Here is a 15,824-nt window from a genome sequence, read left to right as displayed (position 1 = left end):
ATTTACCCACCCACTGAGCCACAGTTATGCAAGGACAAAGAGGTGGGTATTTAAGAAGCAAACTAACGGATAAGAATCAAAGACCCTATGGTGCACTACTCTTCACCCAAAGACCCTGTGGCTCACTACTCTTCACCCAAAGACCCTGTGGTGCACTACTCTTCACCCAAAGACCCTATGGTGCACTACTGTCCAGGTCTAATGCTTATCTGTATGTGTTCTCCCACTATGTGTGATTATTGGACACATGACCTCGGTCTTGTTCAGAGCTTGCCCTACCCGTTGAGCTCCAGCAAACCTTAAGGGTGAACCATGCCAGTCCACCTTACGTGCCGCGGTTCTGCTCAAGGTTTCTTCCTGATTAACAGGGAGTTTTTCCTTGCCCCTGTTGCCATTGTACTTGTTCTAAGAGGGTTCAGGCCCTGGGCTCTGTAAAGCATCTTGAGGCAATTTTATTGTTTTGGCGCTATATAAATGAAATTGAATTGGATTGAATTGAATAACGCCTCACATGACTCGTCTGCAGGGACCACACAGGCCTTTGGACATGGTTCTTGAGAAGGGATGAGCTCTTACTGTTGGCTTGAGGTCTTTCTCTGCCCAATAGCATAAGGCCGTTTTAGTGACTGTGTCAACATAACGGAGCAGATTTGAATGTTCAGCAAAACCGCAGCATGATAGCCTGGCTCTCTGCTGTACTGTCTGGTGTATGTGGCTAAAATGATAAGGATGAGAGAAATCCCATCTGGGTGGTCATGGCCTCTGCATGTACTGCATGTCTGCATGAAGATGAGGTTTATCACACATCAGTAGTGTGCCGTATAAAAGAGAACGCCGGCATCAGGAGGAATCCCTCTTAACCCCACCACCATGCTCAGACTCCTTGTGCTCGTTGCTTTCCCTGCTCTAGGTGAGAGGGCCAGCTGTCTCATCTCCTCCTTATTTCATATGGGACATTTAGTTTAGAGTTAAGTTGTTTTTTGAGCTGATATTGACAGTGCTAAATAAACAAGCATTGTAACAGTGTAACTGAGAGTTAAAGATGGCGCCGCGGATGGCAGCCTCGGTGTGTTGGTGCACATTGTTTTGTCTAGTTTTGTTTGTTAATTCAGTGTTTTGCTACCTGCTTTTTTACCTTCTTATTACTATGTTTATTGTTATGCACCAAAATGCCAAAGAAAATTCCTTGTCTGTGTAAACTTACTTGGCAATAAAGAACTATTCTCAAGTGTGAGTGTGTGTATCCACATATGTGCATGTACTCATCTCTACATGTTACCTCAACAGTGTTGTCCCAAGAAGCGCTGAGCTTCTTGGAGGATTTGGCTGAGCGTGATGTGGGAGGTGAGGTCGCCCTGCCTCACTCCTGGCCCTGGCAGGTACGCCGTTGACCCCAGGTCACAGTCAGATGACCCCAGGTCACAGTCAGATGACTCCACAAATCTAGTCCTGATTTTAAAGCATCAGCTGATGTCTGTGAACCTCAGAACCTAAACACTCAACTCATGATGACTATCTCTGTCTCTGTCTGGTGGAGGCCATCTTAGACTTAACTCTAGACTAAACAACAGGGCTAAAATGGAAAGTCTGTAGTTTATGTCTGCTCTTGACCCATTTGCCGTTTGGATAGAGATGCAGTGTGTTGGAGAGTTGAGTGTCATTTTGTGTGCAGGCCAGTGTGCAGGTGTCTAATCCCCGTGGCTCCCCCTTCAAACACATGTGCGGTGGTGTTGTGCTCAACAAGAAGTGGATCCTGACTGCAGCACACTGTGTGGAGACGTGAGGAAACTGTGTGTGTGTGTGTGTGTGTGTGTGTGTGTGTGTGTGTGTGTGTGTGTGTGAGAGAGAGAGAGAAAATAAGACAGAGAGACCGAGAGAGAAAGTTTGTTTTGTGTCATTAATTTGATTCTAAGAGGTTTAATATGATTCTACCTCAACCTTCCATCACGTCTTCTGAAAGAATGTTTTTAACACAGATGTCCAAGTTAACACTGTTAACATAACCTGACCCAGCTCTCTTTGTTGAGAAGTGACGAGCTGCGACGCATTGTTCTCGGTGACCACAACCTCACAGACTACGGAGGCCAGGAGATATACAAGACGGTTGGCCAGGTCTACCTCCACCCTGAGTGGAACTCCACACGAGTGGATGACGGGTCAGTTAAGACTGCTGGGCAACTCTCTGTTTGCTCTTAAGAGGTTCTGCTTAAGGTTTCTTCCTGCTAACAGGGAGTTTGTCCTTGCTCCTGTCGCCATTGTGCTTACTCTGAGGGGGTTCAGGCCCTGGAGATTTTATTGTTTTGGCGCTATATAAATGAAATTTAATTGAATTGAATTGAATAAGGCTTACAAAACCATGTCATAAACATGTTATGATAGGTATAAACCTGGTCTGAGTCTTCATGTTAGTCGATGTGCAGTTGATGTTGATGCTCTGTTAGACTTTAGAGTTAGAGAGTTACTGTTACAGGTGCTTGCAAACTTGATGTTAATTGGAAAAAGTCCACAAGAGGCCATTGCAGGTGATATCAAGTATGGAAAGGGTTTTGCAGGAGTAAGCCTTAGGCCATGACTGTGGTGTAAATCAGTGCTTTAATGGTGCTGATAGCTGCCAGTGCTCCTCTCCACAGGTGTGACATCGCGCTGCTGAGGCTGCACACGGATGCCGCCATCAATAAGTACGTCCAGCCTGCCACTCTGCCCAAACCTGGAGACGAGCTTTCAAAGAAGACCACCTGCTACGTCACAGGCTGGGGGATGACCAAGGGTGAGTCTCACACACACACACACACACACACACACACACACACACACACACACTAGAGTCTCTTCATACTGTATCATATGAGGTGTGTGTGTGTGTGTGTGTGTGTGTGTGTGTGTGTGTGTGTGTGTGTGTGTGTGTGTGTTACCCTTCACAGCCTCTGGTGAGATGTCCATGCTCTTGAAGCAGGTCTACTTGCCTCTGGTGGACTCTAAGAAGTGCAGCAGCAAAGACTACTGGGGGACAACAGTCAAAGACACCATGGTCTGCGCTGGAGAGGGAGACAGCGCCAACTGCCAGGTGAGACCCGTCAACTAACGTCCAACTGTCTGCCTTACTCCTCTTCTGTCTGAGCACTCAAAAAAACTCAGTTGTCCCTATAAGTTTCAACTTACAAAGCCTTCCTCAGACATACAATGGATGTCTTTGTCAGATCTTTTTCCAGCTTTTGCTTTGCCAATACTTGCTAATTGTTTTGAACTCCTGCGTATATAAGTGTTTGGCCTGTGACCCTGTGCAGGGCGACTCTGGTGGCCCTCTGAACTGCATGGTGAACGTTTGAACTCCTGCGTATAAGTGTTTGGCCTGTGACCCTGTGCAGGGCGACTCTGGTGGCCCTCTGAACTGCGTGGTGAACGGGCGGCCTGTGGTCTACGGCATCACCAGCTTCGTGTCCGCTAGAGGCTGCAGCCAGCCCACCAAGCCCACCGTCTTCACCCACGTGTCGGCCTTCAGCGAGTGGATTGAGAGCGTAAGACAACGCACACAGAGATGCTTATGTGGCAAATGCATGGATGATCTTGTGCTGTGACTAAATGTCCTAAATCATTCTTCTCTCTCTTTCTCTCTCTCTCCATTTTTTTCGTTCATATGTTTATGTTATAGACCATGAAGAATAACAAGTAACCCCCGGAGAGAGCTGCATTTCCATGAAAACTGCACATATTGACTGTAATCCCTCAGTACCATATCATCTTTCTGTCTAATCAGTTCAAAATGAGCTCTCTATTAAAGCTTCTTCCTCATGGGGAACACTGACTCGCCTGTGTTCATTTAAACATCACACTAATGACTAACTGTTCATTTAAACATCACACTGATGACTAACTGCTCATTTAAACATCACACTAATGACTAACTGTTCATTTAAACATCACACTGATGACTAACTGTTCATTTAAACATCACACTGATGACTAACTGCTCATTTAAACATCACACTAATGACTAACTGTTCATTTAAACATCACACTAATGACTAACTGCTCATTTAAACTTCACACTGATGACTAACTGCTCATTTAAACATCACACTGATGACTAACTGTTCATTTAAACATCACACTGATGACTAACTGCTCATTTAAACTTCACACTGATGACTAACTGCTCATTTAAACATCACACTGATGACTAACTGCTCATTTAAACTTCACACTGATGACTAACTGCTTGGATGCAAAGCACAGAGCAAGTAACCACTGGACAAAGTAAAAACCCCAGAGAGGGATGGAGCAGAGATTTACAATATGAGATCAAATAAACAGGGTTACCTCCAAGGGACACATTCTAATTGCATTCAGTTGCTAAAATGGTTTAAGGAATTAGAAAGCCATGCAATGAATGTTACAATGTTAGAGGAAAATAACAACTCATGTGCTACACATACAGTGTAAGCTATTATATTTGATATTATTATGATTATAATATATTTTAATTATTATTTTTATATTTTATTTTTATACAAATACTAGCCACATTATTTGTTATTATTTCTGTTCTACTTCTACCCTGTCAGACTTTCTCTGCATGCATTTAATTGCTTTAAATGTTTAATGTTATTTATTTTAAATTGTAAATGTTTGTTTTTGCATGCACTGGTATTTCCTTCAGGAAATTCAAATCTAGTAATTTAGTTACGTACACATCACTCATTAATGGGCTTTTATGAGTGTTGCATTTCACAACGAAACTATCTGCTGATCAGACCTGCTACATCAGACGGGACACATTAAGGAATATATTCTCAGATGCCTACCATGAACTCCATATAAAGTGGTTGCCTGTCACCATTTACTTCATATAAAGTGGTGGTCTACCATTTACTCCATATAAAGTGGTTGTCTACCATTTACTCCATATAAAGTGGTTATCTACCATTTACTCTATATAAAGTGCTGGTCTACCATTTACTCCATATAAAGTGGTTATCTGTCACCATTTACACCATATAAAGTGGTTGTCTACCAGTTCCACAAAGACACTTTGCCCTTGTGTGTTGATGCAACTCTGAGTGAGAGAGGATATTCAGCTGGGACCTGATTTTATCAGGATCACATTGGATCAACTGATATTGCTTATCATATTTACCCACCCACTGAGCCACAGTTATGCAAGGACAAAGAGGTGGGTGTTTAAGAGGCAAACTAACGTCACTGTATTATAAGAGTTAACAAAAAGAGAGCAGCTTTTAAAAATAGATTTATGAATAAACACAACAATGAATCATATTTAAGTTACTGGAACAAAAAGGTCAAACTTCTCGCAACTCACCGCGCATAAGATGACACTGTGATACATTTCTGGGAACAAGGAGAAAGTCTGAGTTTCCTCTTGTTGGATTTTAAATCACAGTAAATCACTCTACAGGACAGGCTCCAAGGACTCAGTTTGTAAACTCACCAAGAACCCATCATTTGAATGTTTTTGCTAAGCCTGAAAACCACACATACACCTGCGGACGGCAAGATAGCACTGTCTAGTTGAGTAATAGACTACAGAACCTTAGCTTACACACTTATTATAATGTGACAGCTCAATAACACTAGATATCATCTATGGATACATTCTCACTACAGTCACAAATAGCAAATGAAGATGGCTATGGCCCTGGTTGTATGTTGTGTCATTTTCAGGTGAGATCTTCAGTTAAAATGACATTCAGCCGAAAAAGAGACAACAGAAAAGTTCTCATTCAGTTGAATCTGTCAGTTGGACCTCAAATACAACATGGGTCTAAGGGGCCTGGACTGAAGATTCAAACCCCATTTGAAATCCAGTAACGTCAGTTAGAATATCAGCAGCCATTCGGCATTTCTGGTCAACATGTCAGAAGACATTTCCTAACTAGTTTCACAATATGTGTTGCCTCATTTTGTGTGTATGTCATTTTTCCTCAACGTTCTTGCTTTTTCTCCATAATTCTGCTTACGCGCTTGAATTTCCTCTGCAACGGCACGCAACACTGCCCTCATTGGCAGGTGGATTTGGGGGTGGCGTATGATAGCAGTTAGCACACAGCTGTCTATCATAAGTACATTCCCAACACATAGGTACACAGTACACACACATCGTATATATACACATGGAACAGTCCCAGTGTCCATAGGTCAGACTCACCAGGCTGCAGAGATGATGAAGTTTGTGCTTTTCGCTGCACTGTGTGTGCTTGGTAAGACGGATCTCACTCTCACCCCTCTCAGGCTTCTTACCGCAGGGCAGATGCCTACTGGGGGTCAATAGGACTTACTCTACCTATTCTTTAACACACTTTAACACAGCTCTACCTATTCTTTAACACACTTTAACACTGCTCTGTCTAGTCTTTAACACACTTTAACACTGCTCTACCTATTCTTTAACACACTTTAACACTGCTCTGTCTATTCTTTAACACACTTTAACACTGCTCTACCTAGATTTTTTCGTTGGATTTATCTTATTGAGTAAGACTAGTTTTGGACCTGTACTCCAAGCTACTCTTGTTCTGTGGATCACAGCAGTATTGCACATTGCAGGGTCTAGTTTGGTCATTCTTCCTGCTTGACCGTTTCAACAAATTATGTCTGCTTGTGTCTAACAGAATATACCTTCAAAAAACAAGAACATTGTTTGTTGTCTGTGATTTGTGGTTAGCATGTGTAATCTAGTATCTATCCCTTCTTTCTTCATTCCTCTCACCCTCTCTCTCCCTTTGTACACTGTTTCTCTGTCCTCCCTCTCTCTCTCTCTCTCTCTCTCTCTCCTCTCTCTCCATTCCTCTCTCCCTCTCCATCCCACTATCTCTCTCTCTTTCTCTCCCTTTGTACACTGTTTCTCTCTCTCCTCCCTCATCTCTCTCTCCATCCCTCCTCTCTCTTCTTCCCTCTCTCCATCCTTCTCTCTCTCCAGTGTTGGCTGAGGAGAGGCCCGAGCCTCGCTTCATGGAGGACGCGCTGGAGAGGGTTGTGGGGGGTGAGGTGGCACGCCCCAACTCCTGGCCCTGGCAGGTAACTCCCCCCTCCTCTCTCTCTCTCTGTCTCTCTCTCTCTCTCTCTCTCTCTCTCTCTCTCTCTCTCTCTCTCTCTCTCTGTATACTGCCTAAAAGCCTCTCAACCACTTCCCTCTAGAATGGAAATATGTGGTTTAGTTCACACACATTGCCACTGGCAGGCAGGGGTAGCGGCTGCCTCTTCTGACCATTCCCTGATTCCTTACCCCAGCGGCGTCAGCTGTAGATGGCAAAGCCTCAGAGTCTGGCTTATGCTCTCTGCATAGCCATTTTTACCAGAGCTGTCCAGCCACTGCCTGTAAAGACTAGCTAGTGTAGCTTTGAGTATTCCAAAAAGTGACCTCCTACTGTAATTGTAAGGCTCAAACAAACAGACTCAGCACACAGTAACCCACCACCCCTCACCCTCATTCTGTTGCCACCATGTGCCCCATGTGCCCCTCTGCCCCACAGATCTCTCTGCAGTTCAAGTCCGGCAGCAGCTATCGCCACACCTGCGGAGGCTCTCTGATAAAGAGGGGATGGGTGATGACCGCTGCCCATTGTGTGGACAGGTATGGCTACTTTGTGAGTGCGTGTGTGCGCGTGTACGTGTCTGTTTGTGTGTGTGTGTACGTGTCTGTGTGTGTGTGTGTGAGTGTGTGTGTGTGTGTGTGTGTGTGTGTGTGTGTGTGTGTGTTCGTGTGTGTGTGTGTGTGAGACATAGGGCACATGTGTTTTTTCTGCTTTCACTGTTGCTGTTTACTCACCTGCTTACAGTCAGAGAACCTGGCGTGTTGTCGTGGGAGAACACAACCTCAACAGCAATGAAGGGCGTGAGCAGTACCTCTCTGTCAGCCGTGTGTACGTCCACCCCAACTGGAACAGCAACTCCGTCGCCAACGGGTCAGTACACACTCACTTCACACCACCTGGAAGAAGTAATGATCAAGGCATATTAAATTAATCAAATATTTCTGTTTAATATAAATCAGTTACTGAATGAATCATTACTGGCACAAATATCGTACAGTGGACTTACCTTTGAGGATTTAGGTATGCATGTGTGAGTATGTTTGTGTGTGTGGGTGTGTGCGCATGTGTGTGTACATGGAGACGACAATCTTTTCTACGTCCTTGAGTGCAACCATCTGTTTGCTTTGATAGATTATTTATAATTTTCTGTCAGTGTTACTGCAAGGATGTAAATGGCCTGCCTTACAGCTGCCTCTACCAACAGTGTTTAAAACCTTGTTTTGTTGCCATATGGCTTTGGACCTGAAGAACAGCATTTAAATGTGTGTGTGTGTGTGTGTGTGTGTGTGTGTGTGTGTGTGTGTGTGTGTGTGTGTGTACATGTGTGTGTACTGTTAACCCCCCTCTCTCAGATATGACATTGCCCTGCTGCGTCTCTCTTCGGAAGCCAATCTGAACAACTACGTGCAGCTGGCCAATCTGCCCCCTTCTGGACAGGTTCTGAACCACAACCACCCCTGCTACATCTCTGGATGGGGACGCACTTCCAGTGAGTATAGTTAGCCTTCATAATTGTTATTGTTCAGTTAGACTTAATAAGTAATCTAAAGCGACTCATTGTATAGATAAGGTTTATTTTTACACTGAGTGTGTGGAATAATTTCATACCCTTCATAATGTTTAAATCATCCAGCTTTTAAAGGACCATGGATCCATTCAAATATTTAACAAGAAACTTCAATGATTTCAACCTCCCCCTCCTCTCTCTCTCTCTCTCTCTCACTCTCTGTCTGTCTGTCTCTAATGCAGCTGGTGGTAACCTCTCTGCCCAGCTGAAGCAGGCCTACCTGCCTGTGGTCGACCATAGGACCTGCTCCAGTGGTAGCTGGTGGGGCGGCACAGTGAAGAACACCATGGTGTGCGCTGGAGGCGGCAAAGACTCTGGTTGCCAGGTGAGGCCTCTCATACCTTTCACACGGGCAAACCAGCTTTTTTTATTCAGTTATTCTGTTTTATTTTTGTATTTTACACTTTTCACTTTTTCTCTTTATATATTCTTTTAGACATTGTTCATATTATTCCCTTATCCATACTTTTATTTTTATTAATTTGTCAGTTTATTTCAATTTACCGGAGAACACCTTGGTTCAACTCCGGTTGTTTTTAAATGTTATATAAATAAATAGCGACTTGACTTGATTTGAATTGAGGGTACTAGGCAGTCCTCCTTGGGCTGTGCCTCATGCTGTTCTTCCCCGTAAACATCAACATGCAATGTAAATACCCTTTATTTGCCTTTGAAAGGCTTTATTGTCTATTACCTATTTAATCATTTTATGTGCTTTTTTAGTTTGTTTAGTTGTTGGTTGTTTGAAGAGCCACAGGTGGAAACATGGCCACGTTACAGTATCTCAAACTGTGTCGGACAGGGACAGCATCAGTGCCCATACATAACTGCATGTTTAAAAAAAGATTTTAAGGAAAATGTGTTGTTTTGTTTTGTTTTGAAGATCACTACTAAGATCTGCTAGAAACACCTGTGGCTAACCTAATCTGTGAACAACACTGATAAGAGCACAGTAGCAATGCCGAGGAAAAGGGACAAATATACCCACTCCTGCCGCAGTGACAAGGATCCTCTCCTTCATTGCCCAGCTGAATCCTCTGCTCTCTCTCTGTGTGTGTGTGTGTTTCCTCTCAGGGAGACTCTGGCGGCCCTCTGAACTGTCAGCTGAACAACAGGTACTACGTCCATGGCGTGACCAGCTTCGTCTCCGGGAGAGGCTGTAACGAGGTCCGCAAGCCCACCGTCTTCACTCGTGTGTCCGCCTACATCGGATGGATGGAGAACGTAAGACCTTTCAATCACAATGCACACACACAAACAACCTCGCAGGCATACTACAAATATACACACAAACCCACATACATGTGCAGACACACAGGCACACACATACACACAAACACACACACACACATCTCTGTCTAGCCCAGACCCAGTGCCTATCATGGGCTAAATATGCTCCGTGGCAAGCCTAAGGGGAATGTATTGAAGTGCATTGTTAATGGATTTTAAGTACAATAGTCTGAATGCAGGAAATCAACACTCTGACCACCAACTAATACTTATCTGCTTACTAGCTTACTTGCTTACTTACTTACTACTACTTGCTTTGCTCTCTCCAGATCATGAACTAAAATACTGAGATGCAGAGACATCTGAACGGCAACATCAGCCCCGTCAGCTCCAGCACCACTCCATCTGTGCACCAAGACAATAAAGTGTACTCATAGAGCAGACAATATATGTGTCCCCGTGGGCTTATTGCATTTTTACACAATTCTTTAGTTCACTTTTTTTGGTTCCTACCTCTTCTCCTCTAACTTTACCTCCTGTAGAACCTAAAGCATTACGCCTGAATCAAATCAGATAATCAGGGGCATGAAACAATGAATTTTATTTCAATTTTATTTTATTTTAATAAAACTGATGTTTATACGTGTACTGCACAACTATTGTGCAACCAGAATACATCAAAGCAGATACTTCAAAAAACAAACTAGGAAAATATCATTTGTCACAGCTTGTAAATATGTAAATCAGTCTCTTTAGGTGAAATTTCAGAAAATGTAAACACTGAAAATACAAACAAGAATAAAGCTATTTACATGACAGTTATAACATTTACTTTTATACAGTAGTTCATAAAAGTATTTACAATAGATATGAGATTTACACAAACCCGTGACAGTACCCCTCTGTGATTCTAATCCCATACACTTTTTGTCAAATTCAGCAAATTGATCCTCACGGTCCTCGAGCTGTCCGTTCAGTATGCCCGCTCAAATATTCTTGAGTGTACGCACACAGTCCTGTAAATGGGAAGCCAACCCAGTGGCTCGAGCCAAGCCATACACTACTCCAGCTAATCAACACTGCTTCAGACACACAGAACAGAAGGGTTTAATTTGACTGGCTGTTGAGCTGAAATATCAACAACCTTACGCCAGAGTCACAGACTGCATCTTGAACTGCACACAGATTCCCTCTCATCATTGTGGTGTATATGGCAGTATCACTCCACTACAAAACACACTAGCCAAAAGAGAGAAAATATATCAATACCATCAAATGACGATGTGAAAACGATGTCGAAAACTGGGTATGTATATCAAAGCTCGTCAAAAGCAAGTCTTATATCCTTCAGAGAAAGTCAATATCCCATTTTGTAACACTCTACTACCCATTACATCGAAGCTGCTACATTAAAGCTGCCTTAAGTCATATTTTTGGAATACTTGACCTTGCTGGCTCTGTGATCAGCAACTAAAATGGCCAACTATACTGTGTAAACCAATCAGCAAACCTCCAAAAAGAATAGCTTGTCCTGTCATGAAAGTGAACAGGTATTTTTCACAGATGTGCTGACGTGCAGCATGTCTGGTTGTAGTGAGTCAGCAGAAGTTCGAGTCTCCTCTCACACCATTCCTTCCACTGACTGCTGTTTGTTGGTCTCCTCCCCTGCCGGTGGGGGCTCTGTCTTGCTGCAGTGCTTCTGGTACTCCTGCAGAGGGCGCCAACAAAACCCAAACTCAGTGCTCATGGTTTCACTATTCACTGCTAATGTGTCACATTTCCAGGGAGGTATTAGGGTCATGATAAGGGTGAGGGTTTAGAGTTAGGTTACTTCACCCCTCTAGCCAACTGCCTGTGTTACCAATAGCATGAACTACCAACCTTTCCTGCAGCATACTGTCTTGTATTTACAACCCCAAATCAGAAAACGTTGGGACGGTATGTTAAATTAAAATTTTAAACTGAAAACAGTGATTTGCAAATTCTCCTTGACCTGTATTACATTGAAAACAATACAACAGCACATTATTTGATGTTTTACCTCATGAATTTTATAGTTTTTTTCAAAATAAACGATTTAATTTCGATTATTGCAACATATTTGAGACAGTAAAGCATTTATCACTTTGTAACATTGCCATTCCTTTTCACAACACTTAAAAGACGTTTAGGGACTGAAGACACCAAGTGAGGAAGCGTTTCAGGTGTAACTTTGTCCTATTCTTCCTGCAAACAAGTCATAAGGTGTGCAACGGTACGCGGTCTTTGTTGTCGCATTGTGTTTCAAAATGTGCCACAGATTCTCTATTGGGGACAAGTCCAGCACCCGCACACCCTTCTTCCTCAGCCATGCATTTTAAATGTGTGCAGAATGGGGTTTTGCATTGTCTTGTTGAAATATGCATGGCTTCCCTGGAAAGGATGTCGTCTTGAAGGCAGCATATGTTGCTCCAAAATCTCTATGTACTTTCCGGCATTAATAGTGCCATCACAGAAGTGTAAGTTACCTTTGCCAAGGGCACTGACACAACCCCATACCATGACAGACCCTGGCTTTTGGACTTGTTGCTGGTAACAGTCTGGATGGTCCTTTTCTTCTTTGGTCCGGAGCATACAGCGTCCATTTCACCCAAAAAAGACCTGAAATACTGATTTGTCTGACCACAATACATGTTTTCACTGTATGATGGTCCATCCCAGATGCACCTGAGCCAAGAGAAGTCGACGGCGCTTCTGGACACAGTTATTAGGCTTCCTTTTGGCACGGTAAAGTTTTAACTGGCATTTGTGGATGTAACTACGTATTGTAGTGCTTGACAAAGGTTTGCCAAAGTAATCCTGAGCCCATGTGGTTATATCGTTTATAGATGAATGACGGTTCTTGATACAGTGCCATCTGAGGGATCGGATATCACTGTCATTCAGCTTAGGTTTGCGCCCTTGCCCTTTACGCACTGAAATTCCTCCAGATTTTTTTAATCTTTTAATTATGATATGCACCGTGGATGTAAAATATCCAAATCTCTTCCTATCTTTCTTTGAGAAACATTGTTTTTAAACATTTAAATTATTTGCTCACGCATTTGTTGGCAAACTGGCGATCCTCGGCCCATCTTTGCTCCTTGTTTCCAATCACATCATTATTTAATTATTGTACCTCATTACTACCCTTAAATTGTCCCCGTCCCAACTTTTTTTCGAATGTGTTGCAGGCCTGAATGGCAGGAATGGATGTATATTTACAAATCAAATGAAGTTGACCAGACAAAACATGAAATATCTTGTGTTCATACTGTCTGCAATGAAATACAAGTCAAGGTAAATTTATAAATTACTGCTTTCTTTTTTTATTTGCATTTTCCATACCGTCCCAACTTTTTCTGATTTGGGGTTGTAATTAGGTGTCATACATATTACAACATCGTATTACTGTGTTGTATTTAATTATGTGTCTCTAAACCTAAAGTGTAGACTGATTTGCCAGAGTTATACTGGAATGGTTTGGACCTACCTGCAAGAGCTTCACCACCTCGTCATGGCCAAACTGCATGGCGTCGTCCAGGGGAGTGTTCCCCCATCTAAAAGAAAGGAAATGTTCAAGACTTGCACTTTCCCCTTCATAAAGCACGCTCATATCTATCTCTAAAACAATCATGCACATACATCATGTTCTTTATGAAGGTAAAAAAACAACCCATTATTGTGCGGAGGCCTGACTACAGAGAGCTAAAATGTCCAACCAAAGTGCAGTACCAGGTAGAATGTCAACTTTCCTTTTCCTTTCTCACACATAAGAAAAAGTGAATGAAAAACCTACTGGTGTACTACTCACCTGTCCTTCACAAAAGGGTTGACGCAGCAGATTTTGGTGAGAAACTGCACGACCTCTGCATGACCTGAGACCACAACAAGACAGTGATGAGACAGGAAGTCAACTGAGAGATGCAGTGCATGGGTGGGAGTGTACTAGCCTCACTCTAAGGGGGCTGGATGAATAGACACGGTAAAGAAAAGATGCTGATCAGAGGCTTGTAGTGAGGAGAGAGAGATGAACACACAGTAATCGACAGATGTAGATGTAGAGGAATGTTAGAAAGGCTATTTGTGCTCATTAATTTGTCCACACTGTGACACTGATGTTATAAAATCACTTTGGATGAATGGAATGTTCATGTTGTACTCAAGTCAAGTGGACTGTTGAAGTACATCAAACGCGGAGTGATTACCAGCGGTGAGGAGTCTGAGCGGGGATATTCCCACTCATGCAATGCCTCTTGTCCAATCAGAAACTGATCATTTGTTCAACCTGACCTAACTGTTGTATAACATCTCATTTCCAGATAGCACCGGACCCCAGGATGGATCTGGCCCTGATCTGGCCCTGATCTGGCTCTGATCTGGCTCTGATCTGGCTCTGATCTGGCTCTGATCTGGCCCTGATCTGGCTCTGATCTGGTCCTGATCTGGTCCTGATCTGGTCTGAGTCAGCAGAGATATGGAGTAAGAGGAAAAGGCCCACCTTCAGCAGCTGCAATATGCAGGGCTGTGCGAGAGTCATAATCCTTCAGCTCCATGTCCACACAGGAGAGAGCAAACCTGAGGACACAAATACAGAGGTGTTTATGTGTGTGTGTGTGTGTGTGTGTGTGTGTGTGGATAGGATAGAGTTTTTTTTGTTTTGTTTTTAGGGTTTCTATCACATTTATTCAAAAGATACTGTCGCTTTTAGACATTTTCCCGTGCTGACCAGTAGTGTCAAGTTTTCTAAACTGGACAAGTAAGTCAACATTAATAAGGATATGGTGAAACGTCATTAAGTGTAACGTTCCTGTTACCTTCTGAGGGCAGAGACATCTCCACTGTAAGCAGCAAACATCAGATTCACCACAGATTTGTTCTGTGGAATTTACAACATAAAGCACACGAGTAATCAGTAGAGGAAATGCATATGGCCTACGCCTGAAAACAAAGAGTTGAGAAAATGGGAATATTATGAGGGAGATGAGGAAACAGACTCACCCTGTCATCACCGAACTGCCTGCGTGGGTCCTGCTTCTTCACAAAGTGTTTCAGGTTATCATAGTTGTGAAAGTTGAACTGCGACACCAGATCCTAGAAGGGAAAGCTGACATTTTGTATTGCTTGTTGACTAAAACGCAACACACCTTAACAATCTTAAATGGACTCCAAGGTGCAGAGCAGAGCATCCTACACACTCAGAAATGTTGTTAGAAGGTTTGAGGTTGTTAGATAGAACATCCCTCTTTTTCAACCAATCAGTGCCTCACCTGGCAGAAGTCGATTCCCCGGACGCTGTTGCCCACCTTGTCCAGAGGAGGCGACCAGCACATCATCCCCATGACGTTGGGAACTACTAGCAGGACTGCACCTGACACACCTGACTTTGCAGGTAAGCCCACCTGAGATGGATAACCAGACAAATAGGTGAAACTTATTCACAATTAAAATTAGGCACAATTAAGTTCTTACTTCAACTACGTGATTACTACTAAGGAAACTGGGGTTAGCGATTTTCACTGAGAACTTTACAATTTACTTTTGGATAGCTGTCAATTAACAGAAGGCACTGAGAAGACAAAAGTTTCTCAAACTGTCCTCAGCTGTCTAATGACAAACTGAAAATGTAGACTAATTATCAGCCAATGTGGAGAAAAGAAGGGAGAAAAAGAAACACTCACATGAAAAGCAAACTCTCCAGAGAAGTCATACATGCCGCAGGAGTGCATGAGACTGAGCGTGTTCCTAACGGCCTCTGCGCTCAGCACTCGCTCGCCTGTGATTGGACAGATGCCTCCATTAGCCAGCGTGGCACCCATCACACTTCCTGATTCACAAGTGACCTCTATAGAGCACAGCTGAGCCAATCAGAGACCAGGAAACAGTAACACAGATGATGAGACAATGATGCATAAACAAGAAATGAAGAAATAAAGACAAGATAAAATACTTCAGACAGT

The 15,824-nt window shown here is 43.1% G+C and overlaps 3 protein-coding genes across 3 annotated transcripts; 2 read left to right on the top strand and 1 right to left on the bottom strand.

The window, feature by feature from the left end:
- Window positions 1-87: 87 nt before the first annotated feature.
- On the top strand, window positions 88-3,575 carry LOC105897831 (elastase-1-like). Its single transcript, XM_031567185.1, has 7 exons — window positions 88-196; window positions 1,288-1,379; window positions 1,673-1,779; window positions 2,031-2,156; window positions 2,631-2,767; window positions 2,922-3,064; window positions 3,366-3,575. Exons 1-7 carry the CDS (start codon window positions 88-90, stop codon window positions 3,573-3,575), a joined length of 924 nt encoding a protein of 307 aa, XP_031423045.1.
- A 2,594-nt stretch (window positions 3,576-6,169) lies between these two features.
- LOC105897833 (transmembrane serine protease 12) lies at window positions 6,170-10,588 on the top strand. The gene is made up of 8 exons (XM_031568057.2): window positions 6,170-6,215; window positions 6,935-7,032; window positions 7,488-7,588; window positions 7,794-7,919; window positions 8,402-8,538; window positions 8,799-8,941; window positions 9,691-9,840; window positions 10,176-10,588. The coding sequence occupies exons 1-8, from the start codon at window positions 6,176-6,178 to the stop codon at window positions 10,185-10,187; spliced, it is 807 nt and encodes a 268-aa protein (XP_031423917.1). The 5' UTR covers window positions 6,170-6,175; the 3' UTR covers window positions 10,188-10,588.
- A 165-nt stretch (window positions 10,589-10,753) lies between these two features.
- LOC105897948 (glutaminase liver isoform, mitochondrial-like) lies at window positions 10,754-15,757 on the bottom strand. The gene is made up of 8 exons (XM_031568056.2): window positions 15,546-15,757; window positions 15,135-15,266; window positions 14,866-14,958; window positions 14,682-14,743; window positions 14,366-14,442; window positions 13,679-13,742; window positions 13,358-13,424; window positions 10,754-11,554 (listed from the first exon to the last, which is right to left on the bottom strand). The coding sequence occupies exons 1-8, from the start codon at window positions 15,681-15,683 to the stop codon at window positions 11,468-11,470; spliced, it is 720 nt and encodes a 239-aa protein (XP_031423916.1). The 5' UTR covers window positions 15,684-15,757; the 3' UTR covers window positions 10,754-11,467.
- Between the last annotated feature and the right edge of the window lie 67 nt (window positions 15,758-15,824).

This window comes from Clupea harengus, chromosome 5, assembly GCF_900700415.2.
Source record: "Clupea harengus chromosome 5, Ch_v2.0.2, whole genome shotgun sequence".
NCBI lineage: Eukaryota > Metazoa > Chordata > Actinopteri > Clupeiformes > Clupeidae > Clupea > Clupea harengus.
This window is presented reverse-complemented; position numbering and strand designations above follow the sequence as displayed.